At 42.8% G+C, this 18,146-nt stretch overlaps 1 protein-coding gene across 1 annotated transcript in view; it reads left to right on the top strand.

The window, feature by feature from the left end:
- The window catches only part of TSC1 (TSC complex subunit 1), a 38,368-nt gene continuing 20,222 nt past the window's right edge, over positions 1-18,146 (top strand). Inside the window, exons 1-8 of the mRNA XM_042478509.1 lie at positions 1-145; positions 6,538-6,605; positions 9,199-9,392; positions 11,474-11,577; positions 12,311-12,463; positions 14,311-14,455; positions 15,773-15,927; positions 17,288-17,361. Coding sequence (XP_042334443.1) covers positions 9,287-9,392; positions 11,474-11,577; positions 12,311-12,463; positions 14,311-14,455; positions 15,773-15,927; positions 17,288-17,361 — 737 coding nt within the window. The 5' untranslated portion in view covers positions 1-145; positions 6,538-6,605; positions 9,199-9,286. The remainder of the gene's footprint in view (positions 146-6,537; positions 6,606-9,198; positions 9,393-11,473; positions 11,578-12,310; positions 12,464-14,310; positions 14,456-15,772; positions 15,928-17,287; positions 17,362-18,146) is intronic.

The following is an 18,146-nucleotide window of genomic DNA, read 5'->3' as shown; positions in this document are numbered from 1 at the left end:
TCGGCGGAAGGTTCCCAGGGAGGACTGGCGAAGGCGGTGGCAGGGCCAAGATGGCGGCGCCCTGTGGGCTGGGAGAGAACTGAGTGGTAAACAGCGGCGGGGAGGCGGAGGAAGGGGCCCGGCCGGCCAGGGAAGGAGGGCGCGGGTGAGTCCTGGCGGGGCGCGGGGGCCGAGAGGGGAGGGAGGCCGCCAGGGCGGAGGAATGAATGGAGGGAGGCGAAGGGATGGGGACAAAGGGGGCTCCCTGCATCCATACTAGAGATATAACCCGGTTTGGTCCCGCTTTAACTCTTTCTTTGGCTCAAGGCTATGGAATTCTGGGAGTTCGCTCTGGGCCGCACAACAAACTCCAACTCCCAGAATTCCATAGCAGAGAGGCAGACAAAGAGATAAGCCTTGACCTCTGGGCCCCACAACAAACTCCAACTCCCAGAATTCCATAGCAGAGAGGCAGACAAAGAGATAAGCCTTGACCTCTGGGCCCCACAACAAACTCCAACTCCCAGAATTCCATAGCAGAGAGGCAGACAAAGAGATAAGCCTTGACCTCTGGGCCCCACAACAAACTCCAACTCCCAGAATTCCATAGCAGAGAGGCAGACAAAGAGCTATTGTTATTGTCCTGGTGCTTCAGCTTTGGCGTCATGGTGACCCTTTGAAGGAGAGACCTCCAAGAGCCCCAGCCATCAACTGCCCTGCTCAGGTTTTGCAAGCTCAGGGTTCCTGGATTCATCCAATCCACCTTTCATGCGCTCTCCCTCGTTTCCTACCATAAAGACGTGGTATTTTGCAGAGCAACAATGAGAGGGATAAAAACAGTTCTGGAAGAGTTTAAGGATGTAAGAACCACTGTGTTTGATCCACGATGCCAAAAGGCCGCCCAGCTCAACCGTTTCTTTCCCACAATGGCCAGCCGGGCAAAACCCACAAGCAGGTAGCATTTGGCTTCTCCTGCATAGAGTCATAGAATCGTAGAGTTGGAAGAGACTCCTAGGGCCATCCAGTCCAACTCCATTCTGCCATGCAGGAAATCACAATCAAAGCATCCCTGACAGATGGCCATCCAGCCTTTGTTTGAAGACGTCCAGGGAAGGAGACTCCACTACTCTCCAAGGAAGAAGTGCGTCCCACTGTCGAACAGCCCTTACTGTCAGAAAGTTCCTCCTAATGTTGAGGTGGAATCTCTTTTCCTGGAGCTTGCAACCATTGCTCTATGTCCTAGTCTCTGGAGCAGCAGAAAACAGGCTAGCTCCTTCCTCAATATGACATCCCTTCAAATATTTCCAGAGACATACTGCCTTGGACCCTGGGGACAGCATGCACCCTCATGACTTACCAATATTAACCTGCTTCTTTTTGAACCTGTAATTCATTGCTACTTACTGTTTAATGTTTATTTTTGATGTGGTTTCAGCCGCTTGGGCCATTTACATTCTCTCAGCCTCAGAGGAGGGCAAAGGCAAGCCCTCTTTGAACAAACCTTGCCAAGAAAACCTTGTTTTCCTAATAGGTTTGCCTTAGTGTTGCCATAAGTCAGAAACGACTTGAAGGCACACAACAACAGCAGTCTTTCCAAACTTCTGAATACAAGGAAGGTGAGGTGAAAAGACTATCAATTTTTCTTTGCATCTCACAGAACTTAGAGTGGTCTTGACCATCTCTAGTAACCCTTACATTTTCAGTTAATTTCTCTGTCAGCAAGATGTTCCAGATGCTATCTAACCATCGTGAAACCAACAGGCCTTTAAGCCTTTCCAATTACATGGAGCCTCCAAATGTGTTGCCAAGCATACATATATGATCAATTCTTTACTAGAACATATATGATCAATTCTTTATTAGAAAGATACTCATTTGCATTACAGAAAAGAAGTAGAAGTCCCAAGTCTGTTGGCAAACAAGTTGTTTGTGATGTAATTTTATTGATTTCTGCAAATACTAAATTCCAGAAATGAATGACTTAGGGTTCAGACCTTTCCTGCCTTTCTCCCAATATAGGGACTTAAGGTGGGATTAGTGACAGGAATTCATCCTATCATGCAGCTCTCGAGCCTCAAACTGCCAACCTTCTGATCTTACAGTTGTCATAATTGGCGTCCTAACCATTAAGCCACCATATCCCACCGTATAAGAGCCTTTTAAACAAAAAGATTGGGAATGTTTTCTGTTAAACCCCCTTCAGCCAATGACAACAAACTACGTGTTCGTTGTTTTTAGGAATCAGGTTCATTTCTTAGGAAAGCATAGTTAGACAAGAGCACATTTCTGCTACTCTGGTAATTTAAAACTAGATCCTAGCAGGCTTGGTTTTGAGATTTTTGATATTCAATATTTTTGTTTCCTTAGCAAAGGCTGGCCTTAGGAAACTTTAAATTACCCCACAATCCTACCAAATGATGGTGAAGCTTGGGTAGTACAGAGGTATGGTAGAATGGCTGTGTGTATGGACTCAAACAGCCGTGATGCAAAGCACATTTTTTTAATGCGCAGTTTGGGGGACAATGAACAACATCAGCCAAAACATAAATTAAAATAAGAATTTACATACCATTCTAGAGAGCCAGCTTGGCACAGTGGTTTGAGCATTGGACTACTACACTGGAGATCAAGGTTCAATTTCCTGCCTAGCCATGGAAACCCGCTGAGTGACCTTGGGCAAGTTGCGCACTCAGGCTCAGAAAACTCTGTCATAGTTTTACCTTAGGGTCGCCACCATACCCTGGAAATGATTTGAGGACACACAACAACAGTAAATTCTTACATAACTATTACAGATCATATTAACATAGTAGGTTAAATGTTTTAAACATAGAATCATGGCCAAGGGCCCTCCAGTCCAACCATCTGCCATGCAGGAATACGTAATCAGAGCACCCTCAACAGATGGTCATCCAGCCTCTGTTTAAAGACCTCGAAGGAAGGAGACTCCGTCACACTGTTTCACTGTCGAACAGCTCTTGCTGTCAGGAAGTTCTTTCTAATGTTTAGGTGGAATCTCTTTTCCTGTAATTGGAATCCATTGCTCCGGATCCTATTCTCTGCAGGAGCAGAAAACATGCTTGCTCCATCCTCAATCCAAATGCATTTACAGTTGGCTCTCTGTATCCATTGATGCTTTATCCATAGTTTCAACCATCCACATCTTTAAAATATTCCCAAAATATATAAATTCTAAAAAGCCAACTTTGGTTTTACCACTTTATATAAGGGACATTATTTTACTATGTCATTGTATTTAATGGGCTGTCATCATCCATGGATTATGGTATCCGAGGGGTGGCCTTAATACCAAACCCCAGCGGATACCAAGAACCCACTGTAATTCGTTCAAAAAGAAGAATTGCCCCCTTCCTCCTTTTGAAATTTGAATTCAAATTACTGAATGAGTCCTTTGTGCATTAGCTTACTGGCGACATGGCTTTCCTTGCTGGAAGATGTGGAACTACTTCCTCGGTCACCTCTCCTAGCTAGACACTTCTGGGTGTCTGTAGCGGCAAGGTGATAGTTACCCACTGTTTCTTGTTCCTAGTATCTGGATAGTTGTTGTTTTTAAAATGCATTCAGAAGGGATGTCTGCTTCATGCAATACTTTTTCAGTATAACTTGTCCAGTATAAGGAGGAAAATCACCACTACAAAAGCTGACCAAATATAAGTCCATTTGTGAATTTCATCTATACATCTTTCTTCAAGTATTAGATCATCTATCCATCGGTTCGTGGGTGGGAAAAAATTATTTTTCCAGTAATGAAAAATCAATCTTTTAGTACTCAAAGGTGTGTAAAATCCAGTTCCATTGGCTATTTGTTAATTTCCAAGAAACCAGTAAATAATTCAGAAAACATGCCTGTCCCTGAATATCAAGGAAGGTTCCAAAACCAAATTTACTTGTCTGATTACTTCCTCCCAAAGTGTAGCTGCTATGGGACAACTCCAGAACATTAAAGAAACATTCGCAAAATAACATCTCCAACAGTTTGCTGATTTATAAAGCGGTGGTTAAATGCCTGTACTGCAGCCACTCACTCAAAACCACAAGGTTGCGAGTTCAAGACCAGCAAAAGGGCTCAAGCTCGACTCAGGCTTGCATCCTTCCGAGGAGGTCACTAAAATGAGTACCCAGATTGTTGGGGGCAAATTAGCTTATAGTTGTAAACCGCATAGACACTGCTTAGGCAGTATGAAGCGGTATATAAATGAAGCTTGTTTGTTTGTTTGTTTGAATAGATGTTGTGATGACCAATATACCTGAAAAAGCCATTTCTGTTGTATGAGATTTAGTCGGAGATCTGTAGCTGTACTTGTTATAGATGTTAAAATGGATGGCCATTGATTTTTGGTCAGAATTGTATTTTCCAATTCTCTGTTCTTGTAAATCTTGCATGTCATATGTGTTTATAGATAACAGAAATGTACATTTATAAATTGTTGGTTTGGATACTTGGTTGGTCTCACTTAATTTCACTATTATTAAAGGAACCTTGGGTGCACTTAAATCCGCAGGTCCAACTCTGGATTGAAACAAATGTTTCAGTTGTAGATGTTTTCATTTAGCTGATGGAAGTAGTGTAAACTGCTCTTAGAAAACTGAAAGTAGTTGCAAGATATAAATAGAGGAATTCCATGAATAACAAACAATTCCAGGTATAACGTTCATTCTAATTATGTTTACCTTACTCCTCTCTAAACCTACATATCTCTAAATCTTGTGCAATATCTTTTATCAGATTGCTTATACTAAGATTAATAATCTCAGATAAATCCCTAGGGATAATTATATCCAAATGAGTAATTGAATTCAGGCAACATTGAAACTGGCATGCTTTAAATACTCTAGTCTCCGACTGGTGGCATTTCTGACTTGGACTAGTTAATTGAATACCAATATATTTTACCAAAATTATTAATCAACTGCATCAAAACAGGAATTGACTGATGGGTCTTTAAAATGAACAATGAAAGATCACAGGCAAAAAGAACATTTTAAATGCTAAACCAACATGCTCAAATCCATTGATTGTGGAATTTTATTAAATAGCACATGCTATGGGCTGCGAGTACAAATTGAATATAATAATAAGCATCTGGACTTAAAGTGAAGGGGCTGTCCCTGGATGAGGGGATACTTATGGTATATAGATGCGGATCATATCAGTCTTCCATTAAGTATTATTTGATGTATTACCCTTCCTTTCCTTGAAATGACTTTCTGGGCTTTATGTGAGCCACCACTTGTGCCAGTGTGGAATTCCATGGCTTGTGTTGTTGTTGTTATCATCGTCACAGCTTTTCCCCAATCCAGAATTATGAAATTACAAATCTCAGGATTCCATAGGAAGGAACCATGACTCTTAACCTGGGACCAAAGCACTATAAAAGACCCATGAATGTACATTGCTTCCAGATGTCTGCATGCAGCTCCATTCTTTATATGTACCACAAATGGTTAACATAATACTCAATACTTGCTCACAAATGTTTGGTGGGAGGAACAGAAACATTTGGATAGTACTTGTAATGTTGGTTTAATTTTTCCTGTAAGTGTATTCAGAGAGTAACATGGTGAGAAGGCACTTGCTTTGCATTCAGAAGGTCCCCAATGGAATCACTGGTGTCTCCAGTTAGATTTGGGAAAGAGCCCTGTGCCTGACAGGGACATGGTTTTCTCCTTGTGTGTTCTGGTCCCTTTCTGAGCCTTCACACCTCTAATCAAGGCAGTCTCAAGTCATTAAAATATTCAGGGGTGGATATAAAGAACAGCGAGAAATACAAAAATAGCTGGCAGTGCAGTTCTATGGATGTTTGTGTATGTGAATTCATAAAGAAGTGTCATAGTGAGTTTCTAGCCACTTCACATGCTTACAGAAGATATTGTCCAAAGTCCAGTGCAAGGAGAAATAAGTACTGTAGTTGGCAGGGATTTATCTTTTTTTCTTATGTAACCATCCACTTCGTTGTTGTTGTTGTGTTCCATTAAGTTGTTTCTGACATTTGGTGACTCTAAGGCAACCCTGTGTACTGTCCAATCTGAGTTTGGCTGTCTACTCATGAGGTGGTTTAGGCAAGTCATCCGAAAGCTGTGTCTGTAAAAATCCAGAGTATAATCTGTGTCTTAACAATACTACACTGAGATCAATCAGAGTTGTGGTAGTGTGGTTTGAAGATTACAAGTATAATAGGAATACAGTACCATATTTCATAGGCTTATTTGTCAGCCTGAGTAAAGACAGGAAGCTCATGTCTATGATACATGTAGAAAAATTAGATTTCTCTTTAACTTATGTCTACCTTAGTGTACGTTGGTGGGTGGTGAAACCAAAAAATCTCCATTAAAAAAGAACAGAGTAATTGTCCTGTTGGGTCAAATCAGGAGACATCTTGTTACAGCTGTAGAGACCCAGATGTCCTGGGGGTGCTTGTTGGTTGGGCACAACAGAGGTGGCCACCTCTTGTGTGCGCGCACATGCTTGTGTCATATACAAATCTGATGTGCTTGTTCAGGTTGGAGCTCATCAATATCTTCCTTTTTCCTTTCCAGTTCTGCAATCATGGAAAAGGTCAGATTGATGGCAGTGAGAAAAGAGATCCTCCTTGTCAACACAACAGGTAAAGACTTCTGAGCTTTTTCTGTGAGATTGAGGAGTGAATTGTACTGCCATGCACTGCGTGGGGTGGGGTGTTTTCCCCCCGTTGCCTCTTAGTGTTAAATGATTCTAATCTAGCATGGAGAGTGATTCTGTCCCAGCCAGTTCTTGCTGTATTTGTGTTTACTAGCAGGGAGAAATCTTTTATACAAAGGGGGTATTAAGTATGTGACCATTAGCTTTCAGGAGGTACTGCCAGTTCTTCTACTTTATTCCTACCTCCTTACTTCCCTATTTGTAAACCAGGCCCAAGCTGTGCCTGTAGTTGATGGGCCCATAAAAGTTAGTTCTCTTTCTCTATGAAAATGGAACATGAGAGGGCTTTTATCTGTCTCTGTTTTCAACAGGGCAGACCTCTGGGCCCAGGAGAGGTGATGATGAGGTTACACAATTAGATGACTTGCCTTACTATGTACTAGATTGTCTGACCTCACAAAGTCGTACTTAACACCCTAATGAAACACCCCATCATTAAAAAAAAGGGGGGGAACCCAAATACTGTATATACTTGACTATAAGTTGACCTCATGTGTAAGTCGAGGACAGGTTTTGGGGCCAAAATTATGGATTTTGATATGACCCATGGATAAGGGTAAAACTTAGGGGCATATAACAAAAGAGCTAAAGGATGAAGGAAAAGAAAACAATGCCAAAGAACTTAGAAATTTCTGGCAGGCATAACTGTTCATACTAAAGACTGGATGGATGAGAGAATGGAAGGATATCAGTGCTTCCAAGATTATTTGCACTCTTGCCTTTCACAAGGGAACGGCTCCTTTTTAAAAATAACAGTTAAAGTACAGTACTTATATCGACCCATGGATAAGGTGAGCCAGGTCTTTTGGGTCTAATTTTTGACCAGAATTTCTAGTATATACAGTAATATATACAGCCTGACATCAACACCAGAAAAAGATTCTCGAGCAGATAATTACACAGAAAGTCTGTAAGCACTTAGAAAGGAATGCTGTGATCACTAAAAATCAACATCAGTTTCAAACTACAGGAAAAGAGATTCCACTTAAACATTAGGAAGAAGTTCCTGACAGTAAGAGCTGATCGACAATGGAATACATTCCCTTGGTGTGTGGTGGAGTCTCCTTCTTTGGAGGTTTTTAAACAGAGGTAGGAGGGCCATCTGTTGGGAGTGCTCTAGTTTTGTATTCTTGCATGGTCTTTGTGGTCTCTTTCAACTCTAGGAGTCTATGAAATTTGGAAATATGGTTTGGTTCTGCTGCAACTTCTTTAATAAACATTGCTGACTTGAATCTAGAATGCAATTCAAAATCTGTGGGACCAACATTGATAGTCTGCACATTGCAGTGAAGAGAATGATGGCACTGGAACTGGGGACAACAGTGGCAGGAGTGCAGTTGATTGGGAGTGAGCCAGGATGACTTGGCTTGAGGCACTCAGCCTTGTTTTTTGGGGCTATTGACAGGATAAAAATCTGTTCTGTTTTGCTGTTTGCTGCAAATCTTTGTCTACAAACATAGGAACCTGTAGAAAATAATGGAAAGTTTTTCTTTTGAAGGACACTACTGTATAAGATTTAACTAAAAAGCCCATGTGAATAGGAGTTCCATGGGGAATCTTCAGTTTTTTGATCTCATGTGGTGTATGACTTGACAATTTAGGCTATCATGGCCAGTTTGCAATATTATCAATATTACTTTGCCTTCTGTAAAATGGGGGCAACTTCACTCAGCCTTTAGACCCACAACACTTCCCCCCACTCCCAGCTCAGGAAAGATGAAGATACCAAGAAATACTAGGATGTAATATGATTCTGGTCCATAAACTCCCAGCTGTTCAATGTTACTCTGCATCAGAAATGTGCTCCATTTTGTTGGAGGGTTTTTATTTACAATATTTACAATATTCTCCCGGGATGAGGCACCTGTTAAAGTCACCGAAATGAGTGAAACTTAAAGCATGCCTCCCTTTGGCCACCATTAGTTTGTTCTGCTTGTATCCTAACTTTCCTATACAAATTTGACTCAAGGTAGCTCATACTAATATAGTAGCAATATATCAAATTAATGGAAAACTATGTAAAACACAATATTAAACCTTGCCAGTGAGGTAAAAATATATCATCCACCCTGTTGAAAGTTCTTTAGCAGCATGTGAGGTCAGTTATCAAAGCCTGCCTGAACCAAAAGATCTTTTCATGCAACTGTACACAGATGGCATTTTTCCATCCCAGATGCCCAGCTGTGGCTGATTGTGTTAAGCTTTTAGGCACAGAGAGTAAATGGCAGGAAAGCAAGTACAGAAAAATACAACAGTTCTTTTGGGAAATGGCACTGCCTGGCATGAGGTTCCATGTATTTTGAGTGGGCCGGGGGTCAGTCTGGCATGAGCCTCCCTACTCCAGATTGATGGTGGAGGCATCCATCCTGGGGGTTTAAAGTTTCAGGTCCATGCTTAGGGCATCCAATAAACTTTGGAATAGTATATTTCAAAGAGTGGGAGCTTCAGATTTCCTCTGGTGAAAATTGTTGAAGACTGGAAGGAACCTGTTGCAAAATCAGACATTGTTTTAACCTCAGTTTGACAGGAGTACCAATGAGGAACCCACAGAAGTTGTGCCTTGCACGATCACCATAGCATGCACGTCAGCACATAGTACGAAGCACGATGGCTCAGCAAGCAAACATTGGTGATCTCCTCACCATGCTGGATTCTCCAGTCCTGGCTGTCTTGGAAGATATAACGGCTGCATTTAGGGAGAACCTAAATTCAGGTAGATATTTGTGTTGTCTGTGGCAGGAGGACCTTAGAGCCTTTCTGCATTTTGTGTTATGGCATCTAACAAGTGGCATAAGCTGCCACAGCTGCTGCATCCTAGACTGTAACATGATTGGATCCCAACCTAAGGTGATGGGCAGTGGGTGGTACTTTTTTGATTGTCTTTATGTCTTCTTTGTGGAGATAGAGGCAATAAAGTAAAACAGACACAAAGGTCACTTCCTATATTGCTAGATCTGGTAAATGTAGGTGTGGGGAGAGCCGTGTGAACACAGATTTCTGGATCAATCATCAAGGAAGGAGGTGATGGTACAACATTTGGTTGATATTGATAGCTAATATGATCAGTTAGTTGCTATTCTAACTTTGGTTAATATGTTCCTGTTATCCCTTCCCAAGAAAGGCAAGAGGTCACTTTGGTGTGCAAAGAAAGCTTTCCTCATTCTCAGGTGCAGGGCTGGGAAATTGATGGATTTGGAGGCCACTTTCCTACCCTTCAGAGCCTCATTTTTTGCCAAAAAATGAAAATCCCAAATGGGCTATATAAAAGGTGGACTACTGTTCCTGAAGGCTTCCAGGAGAAACTTTTCCCCTTCTTTTTTAACAGAACAAGGGCAGTTTGGGGAGCTAGGTGGGGTCAAAGGCCACAACAGCAGCCTGTGATTAGTGCCCCAGATCCACACAGTTTTCCCATGCTGGTTTAGTGAAGGGAAAAGACTAGTTAATTAAACAAGAGGATGGAATGATTTCAAACTGTGGAGAGCAGCAGGTTCCTTCTCTTTGGCTAGCAAAGTAATGGGTTAAAGGAGCTGCTGCATAGCGGGATTTTCCTTCTCTTATCTCCTGTGTTCCTCGCTCACTGATGTGTGTGGTTGGGTCAGAACTGCACATGTTCCTCACAAGTCATAGTGGTTCAATAGACGGCCCCTAAGGCTCCATGCTGCCCCTTTCCCTGCTGCATTGGGGCTGTGGAAACTGCACGCCTTGGCCCCGATCTGGCCTTTTCATGGTGCAAAAAAGAAGCCACAAAAAGTGGCTCCTTTTTGTGCTGAGGAAAGGGTGCCCTCCGCCACTGTGGCTTTTCGCTGCTTCTTTGGCGCAGTGTGTGTAAGCCCACTGTCTGGTCAGAAGGATAGTGTGGTGGGGGTAGAGTCAGAGTGAGCGGCATGTGGACACCACTCCCCACTTTGCCCCAAGGCTGGCATATAACGGCAGTCTGTACAGCTTGTTAGTTCCTGTAGCACATAGTGCTTTTGAGCACCCTTGAGCAAGCAAGAACATTAATTTGGTGATCTCCAAAGTTCATTGGGGAGTGACCTGTCATTAACAGGAGCATTTTAAGTGCTTGTCATTTAGCAAGGGCTACAGAACAGAAATGGAAATTATGCACCCTCCAGATATTGTTGAGATTCAGTTCCAGCATTCTTCACCATTGGGTACAATTGCTAGAAGGGCTGATGGGAGTTGTGGTGCATAACAGCTGGAAGGCCACATGATTCTCATTGCTGCTGTAGAACGTGCGTCCTATGTGTACACACACAAATCTAAATTCAGCATCATTTATTTATGCTTCTATGCTCCCTTCCCTTCATTGAACAGTATACATGGAATCCCCTGAGTTAGTCACCTTGGATGTTACCAGACCCAAAGTTGCTCATCTTCCATTTTGTGGGCCTTCCTGTCATGCCACATTTACAACTGATCAGGATCCTAGAATGACACTTGAAGTGTCTCTGGAGAGATCCATTAGTATGAAGTTTAAAATATCATAAACTATTCAGATTGTGTTTAAACTCGTAACCTTTATGTTAAACTGTTTACCAAAAATTGCAGAGCTGGGGAGTGTCTGATCACCTGGTATTGGTGGACTGTAACTCCCATGATCTTTCACTGTTGGCTCCTCTGGCTAGGGCTGGTGGGAGATGTTGTCCAACAATATCTCTTTGGTTGTGTGTTCTCCCCAACATAATATATTTTAGCAGCCTATACCCTGTTGTTTAAATTTGTAGAAATTAGTTCAGTTGAGAAATGTTTTGTATTTTCTCTCTTGCTTTTGATGATGTGTAACCATGACAGACCGTGGGCCTATGCTCGTAAATACTTTGGTGGATTACTATTTGGAAACCAGTTCCCCGCAAGCCTTGCACATCCTGTCTACACTTCAGGAGCCACATGACAAGGTAAAAAAAACTGACGCTGTTGTGACAGATATTTCTTCAGAAATGGGGGGAATGTTAAAGTGGAAGGAAAGTTTGAAAGTCCTTTGAAGGTCTTTAAACAGAGGTTAGATGGGCATCTTTCAGGAGTTGGCATGATTATGTCTTGTTGCATGGCAAGGGTTTGGGCTAAATGGCCCTTGCAGTGGCTTCCAGATCTAAAATCTTATAATGTGAATGTTAAAAAGAATGATGTTTTTGTCTTAACAGAAATAGTACATTATATTATTTGTCTAGTTTGCATCATTTAATAAAACCTTTATTTAAAGTAATGTAACGTTTGAATTTTTGAACTTTGGTAATATTTGAATGTGGCAAGGAGCAATAGAGAAAAGTTAGTCAAGAAACATCAGGGAAATAGAAATAAAATGTTGTGGGAACGTCCTGGTCTTGTGCTCCTGCAGAGTCTGAGGTTCTGTTAGAGCATTCTGATAACCTGAATTTTGACTACGGTTGTGTGAACTCCCATGAGCTGAGTTTGCGATTGGAAGGGATGTTACAGTGATTTCTAAATTGTAATACATTTAGGGTTTATTTGTTAGAGAGGTAATATGAAAGGAATTAAAATAGAAAATAATTGCGTGTGCTCAGACTGACTAATGAGGAAAACACTTGAGGATTCTTTTTAGGCCTCCTGTAATATCTAAGGATATTTTTTTCTCACAAGTAATTTTTTATTCTTTCTCAAATCTCACAGCACCTTCTTGACAAAATCAATGAATATATGAGTAAACCTACAACCCGCCTCTCCACTCTCTCCCTACTTGGTCATGTGATCAGACGCCAGCCATCATGGAAACACAAGCTTTCTCAAGCACCAGTCCTGCTTTCATTGCTCAAATGTCTCAAGGTAGGCTGGTGTGATCCCTCTTTATCGTCTTTGTTGATACAGCAGTGGAGGCTGTGGCACCTTGATGAGATATGGAAGTCATACTCTTTCAACCAGGGTTGAGGTCATGCCTTGTCTCATCACATAATCTTTATAACTGCATGAAAGAGTTCCCAATGTGGCCTGTCCCTCTGGAATTATATCCTTGTTCAGTATTCTGTTTGCAATGGTGTTCCCCTTGGGTCATCCATCCCATGGCTGCTGGGTCACTGTCCCAAACCCTGCACATTGGTCCTGCATGTCTTTATATGGTTTTCAATATTTGCTCTTTCAGTGGAAGCAGAGATAACTTTGACATCAGCCAAAACTCAAGATGGTTGGCCATAATAAATTCCTTGAGACTCATTCTGTGAGAATGTGCTTGGAATAAAGAATACATCCTCCTCCTTCTCTGAAAATAAAAGATATAGCCTAGGCTCCTTGTTGAAATCTGGGTAGCATCAGTCAAAACCTTCCTTCAGCCTTGGTTTAGAGATCTTATGCTGGGGATATTTATGTGCAGTTTTTAAAATAAGCCCTGTTTATATAAAAGTAGCATCAACTGATGGCCTGTTTTATGAAGGTGAAGTTGTGACAAATAATGATTGAATGTATTTAAAAAAATGCACACCAACCCCCACAGATAAAGTTAGAGAAACAGAAAGTCCTTTAAAAAGGTTACCCAGGTTACCCAGCCTTCTGCCTAATTAGGCTAGTTTCCATGTCTTGGGAATGACTTCATATGCGATGTGGGCAGTGGGGAGAGGTGGGCAGTTATACAGCTCTGGTGCTGGTAGATTAATCTGTTAAGAATGTTTTACTATGCCTAAATCTAGAATTGTTGGTGCTCAGGTCTGTTCAGAAGGGGTCTGGAATTAATTGATTCTAGTTTCTTATTCATTACAGGTTGAGTCTCCCTTATCCGTAATTCTAATATCTAAAATACTCCAAAATCCAAAATTGTCCACATGGGCGGTTCATTGTCCACAAATCTTGTTTCATGCACAAAAATATTAATATTGTGTATAAAATTACTTTCAGGCTTGTGTATAAGGTGCATACAAACATAAATGAATTTCATATTTGGATCCCATCTCCAAGATATCTCAGTATGTATATGCAAATATTCCAGAATCTGAAAAACTCCAAAATCCAAAACACCTCTGTTCCATAACATTTTGGATAAGGGAGAGTCAACCTGCAAAAGTATTCCTTGCCTTCCTGCCCACCAAGTCCTCAAGGTGAGATCCACCTTTAACACCAAATCAAAGAGGGACCGTAAAGTCCTCCAAAACCAAGGTGGCACAAACTGATTGTTTTAGGGCTTACCAGTAAAACTGACCAAACATGGAGTTATTCTTGCTTCTCTTTGGAAGGGGTTTTCTCAGTCAGGGTATTGCTCCCCAATACCCTGACCACTCACACACTTCTTTGATGATGGGACATACTGGCCCCTTTATTTAACCCCCAGAACAGCCTGAAGGCATGAGATCCCATCTGATTTTGGAAGTTAAACATGGTCAGGCCTAGTTAATATTTGGATGGAGAACCGTCAGGAAATACCAAATGTTGTGGGCTCTATTTCAGAGAAAGACAATGGCAAATCACTTCTGAGGATTCTTGCCTAAGAAAACCCTATAAATTCATGAGGTCACCAAAGGTTGACAGGCAACTTGAAGCTGCATACACATACAATTTTAGGTGCCGCTAAGAAACAGCAATTGAGGGGAGGAGAGGGTGTTGTGGAACATGGGAATATTTCCCCTCACTGGGAAGTGTGGTATACCCTTGCAAATACAGTTGTGGCTTGCTTTTTTCCTCCTTTGCAGACTGATACAGATGTAGTGGTCCTTACTACAGGTGTGCTAGTGTTAATCACCTTGCTGCCCATGATCCCCCAGTCTGGGAAGCAATACCTTCATGACTTCTTTGGCATCTTTGGCCGCCTTTCCTCCTGGTACTTGAAGAACCCAGGTGAGATGCTGGATGGTTCTGTTAAGAGAAAGTTTAACCCTGTTGCTTCTGAGGAGAAGCTCACGTTTCTGCTGGAAAAACTACCTTGTTCTGGGTGCAGCCACAGTGGCTTGCACCAGCCCAGCAGTAGCATGGGGCCTTTGTACACCCCCCACACCATCTGGATGTTGAACTTCTCTTTTCACTGCTGATAGTTATAGATAATCCTATGACTTGCCCATTAATTTGTCTCATTCCCTTTTACAGTCAGCATAAATGAACAACTGTATAAATGAAGATTTTTCATCTCTTCTTATTTAAGTCTTTTGTGCCTCTCATGGATGTTTTTTAACATGTGGATATTATTATTATTATTATTATTATTATTACTACTACTACTACTACTACTATCCCTCTTGTTGCATTATGAATGTTTGCACTTTGACTATCAAGCTGATCCTCTTAAAGGAGGGCTGCATGTGCTCTGCTCTGCTTCCACAAGATACGCAGGGATAGCTGGGTGGTGGGTGCTCTAGGAATGGATTCCAACTCTCACTGGCTACAGATGTAGGCGGTGTGAGTGGCTTTGTGCCCAGACTTCTTCTAGTTCCAGCCATACATGCTTAGAAATAAGGGAATGTTACTGGAGTTCCAGCTCTGATTCCAAACAGCTTCCTCCAAGTTCCTTTTACCTTTGCAGTTGTAGCTTTTACACTCAAAGCCTTGAACAGGACCAGCTTGTAAATAATCCTTTTGAGCTGTTCTGGGAGCCTTTTTTCACCCAAAGAATGTAGTTTAAATACATCTCTTTTGTCATTCTTGCAAGTGCAAATTCTACACCCAGAACATATTTGTAATTCTTGTGAACTCCGTGGGTACCCTGAAACTCCAGTCTCTGGTTACAAAATGTATTATTTTGGGCAGCTTACTGGCTTCTGAGATCTTGGCAGAGTGGTGATGCAAGTTTGTCCATGTATGGGATAGAATTTAGCACTAACATGATGAAGTGGTTTAATTTTGGGGCTAGGACTCTGGGAGACCTGGATTCAAATTCTTGCTCGGCCATGGAAATCCACTGAGTGACCTTGGGTTAATCATACTCGCGGAGTCAGTGGAAGCTCATGGTAAACATTTCTGAAGAAAGCCTGCCAAGAAATCTATAGGATGGGTTGACCACAAGTCAGAGTTGACTTGAAGACACACAACAGCAGGTAGGGTAGAAGCCATTTTCAGTGGATGTTAATTTCTCAGAAGGCTGAGCTACATCAGTTTCCTTCTAAGCACTTTCCTCTGTGTGTGGGGAATTGTGCATCAACTCATGCCTTCCCTCTCTTCCAGGCCGTGTTGCAGACATCTGTCTAGTCCATCTCCATGCCAGTGTCTATGCCCTCTTCCATCGCCTTTACGGAATGTACCCTTGCAACTTTGTTTCCTTTCTGCGATCTCACTACAGTATGAAGGAGAACCTGGAGACCTTTGAAGAGGTGGTCAAGGTAAAAGAAAAAATGAAAGGGAAGCAGCAGCAGCAGCAGCAGCAAGCACAACCTCAATGAGCTATGTTTGTTTGCATAGTTGGAAGACCAAATTACCCTTCTGTGTTCCTGTAATACAGTGATTCCCAACCTGGGGGTCAAACGACCCCTTCTCGGGGGTCACCAGATCCGGCTCGCCCCTCCTCCTCTTCCTCCTCCTCCACGCGGCCAGGCCTCCTCTGGCCTTCTGCCTCTTCCTCCTCCTCAATCTCTTCCTCCATGCAGCTCCCGCCACCACCACCACCATTATGCAGGGCTGGGGCTGCCTCTTCCTCCTTCTCCACATGGCACGTGGGGCTGAGGCTGCCACCTCTTCTTCCTTGAGGTCGCTGCCACCACTGCCACCATCACATGGGGCTGCTGCCTCCTCCTCCTCCTCCCTCCCTGTCCATGCAGCCGCCATTGTGCCGGGCTGCTGCCACCACCACCACCTCAATTGTGGCAATGGTGACAGAAGCCCTGTGTGATGGTGGCGGCAGTGGTGGTAGGCCAGAGCAAGTCTGGACGCCGCTGGAGGAGGAGGAGAAGGGGTGAGGAGGAGGTGGTGGTGAGACCTCCAGCAGCCTTTGCAGCTGGAAGTCCTGCCCCTTCTTCTGGCCAGTGGCCTCCCTGATTGGTTGGGAGGCTGGGAAGAGGCAGGACCTCTGACCGCAAAGGCCACTGGGGCTTGTAGACGGCCAGAAGTCCCTTTCCTGGCCTCCACCGGGCGGGATGTCTGGCCAAAAGGAGGGTTGCGGCCCAACAAAGGTTGGGAACCGCTGCTGTAATAGGTGTAATTTACTTAATTGGACTGAGCCTGAAATGCCAACATGTGACCTGTAGTGCATGTTCATCTGTTTTTTAAAAAAAACAACAACTTTGTATTGAGGAGGAAGAGAGTAACAGGTATCTACACAAAAGTTAAAGTTTAACAACTAGCAAGATGAAATTAATTCAGCCTGGTGTGTGTGGGGCAGCAGGTGGGCTACAGAACTCAGGCGTGAGGTTGGTCAGGCCCAGCAGTAGTCCTGGCTTCAGTCCCTTGCTGCCCTTGGCAGGGTGGGAAGGCGCTGCAGCCAGTCAGGACTGGGCTAGATGGGACAGTCATTGGGGTCAGCACAGGGCAGCTTCTGTTGATCCTGAGCTGCCATTGCTTTGTTTAAAAAACTTTATGGAATATTTGCACTTGCATCTTGCTACCAGAAGATCTGGTAAAATGAAAATATGCATTGTATTGGACTGAAGATTGTCAAGTCCGTGCCTCTTGCTTTTGAGCTGTGCATCTTCACCTATTTAAATAATAAATAGATAGATAAATAAAATTTTTCTTTCTTTCTTTCAGCCAATGATGGGCTATGTGCGTATCCATCCAGAGCTAGTGACTGGATCCAAGGATCATGAGCTGGACCCTCGGAGGTATAATAGCCATGCCTACCTCTCTTAAAGGCTGGGAATGACCTCCCCGCCGTAGGCCCTACAATGAAGTCTCTATCCATTTCAACGGGTAGATGGGGTAGGGAACTGTGTCTCTCTGACACTGTACAGTCACTGCTGACACAGGTACCCTAAGGCAAAATTGTCTTGGGGTATCCTGGATTATCCTCAGGCAGGGTTCCCTTGAACTAGATACTAATGTTTATAGAGATTATTCTTGGTAACAAGCACCAAACTTCCCTTTTAATAATTTTATGTCCAATATGCTAGTCCAGTAAGTAAAGATCAAAAGATATTTATTTAGTATTCCAGGAGTTATGAAGGTGTGCTGGAGTAATTGGGAAGCATTTCTTTCCATTTTAAAATGTATTTAAATTATTTCTGTATCGCCCCCCCCCCAGCCTCCAAGGGCGATGAACAAAAACTAATTGCAGTAAAACAATGCAGAGATGAAAACATTTTAAAAACACGCTAAAATCCATGGACACTTCAGTCTATAAACCTGTTCTTCCACTGGCAGAGCAACCTCATTCAGAACAGGCTGCAGTCCAAATCCCAGGCCAGTTTTCTTACTGACCAGTAGCATTTCCATCTTGTCTGAATCAAGCCTCAATCTTTTCACCCACATCCAGTTCTTTGCTTCATCCAGATGACATTTCAGTACTACCATAGCCTCCTTGGCATCATTTGTAAAAGAGAGCGAGAGCTGGGTATTGTCAGCATATTGATGGCACCCAGCTCCAGCATTCTGTATGACGTCTCCCAGG

Source organism: Sceloporus undulatus, chromosome 7, assembly GCF_019175285.1.
Source record: "Sceloporus undulatus isolate JIND9_A2432 ecotype Alabama chromosome 7, SceUnd_v1.1, whole genome shotgun sequence".
Lineage (NCBI taxonomy): Eukaryota > Metazoa > Chordata > Lepidosauria > Squamata > Phrynosomatidae > Sceloporus > Sceloporus undulatus.
Note: the sequence above shows the minus strand (reverse complement) of the source record. Positions and strands in the feature narration are given on the sequence as shown.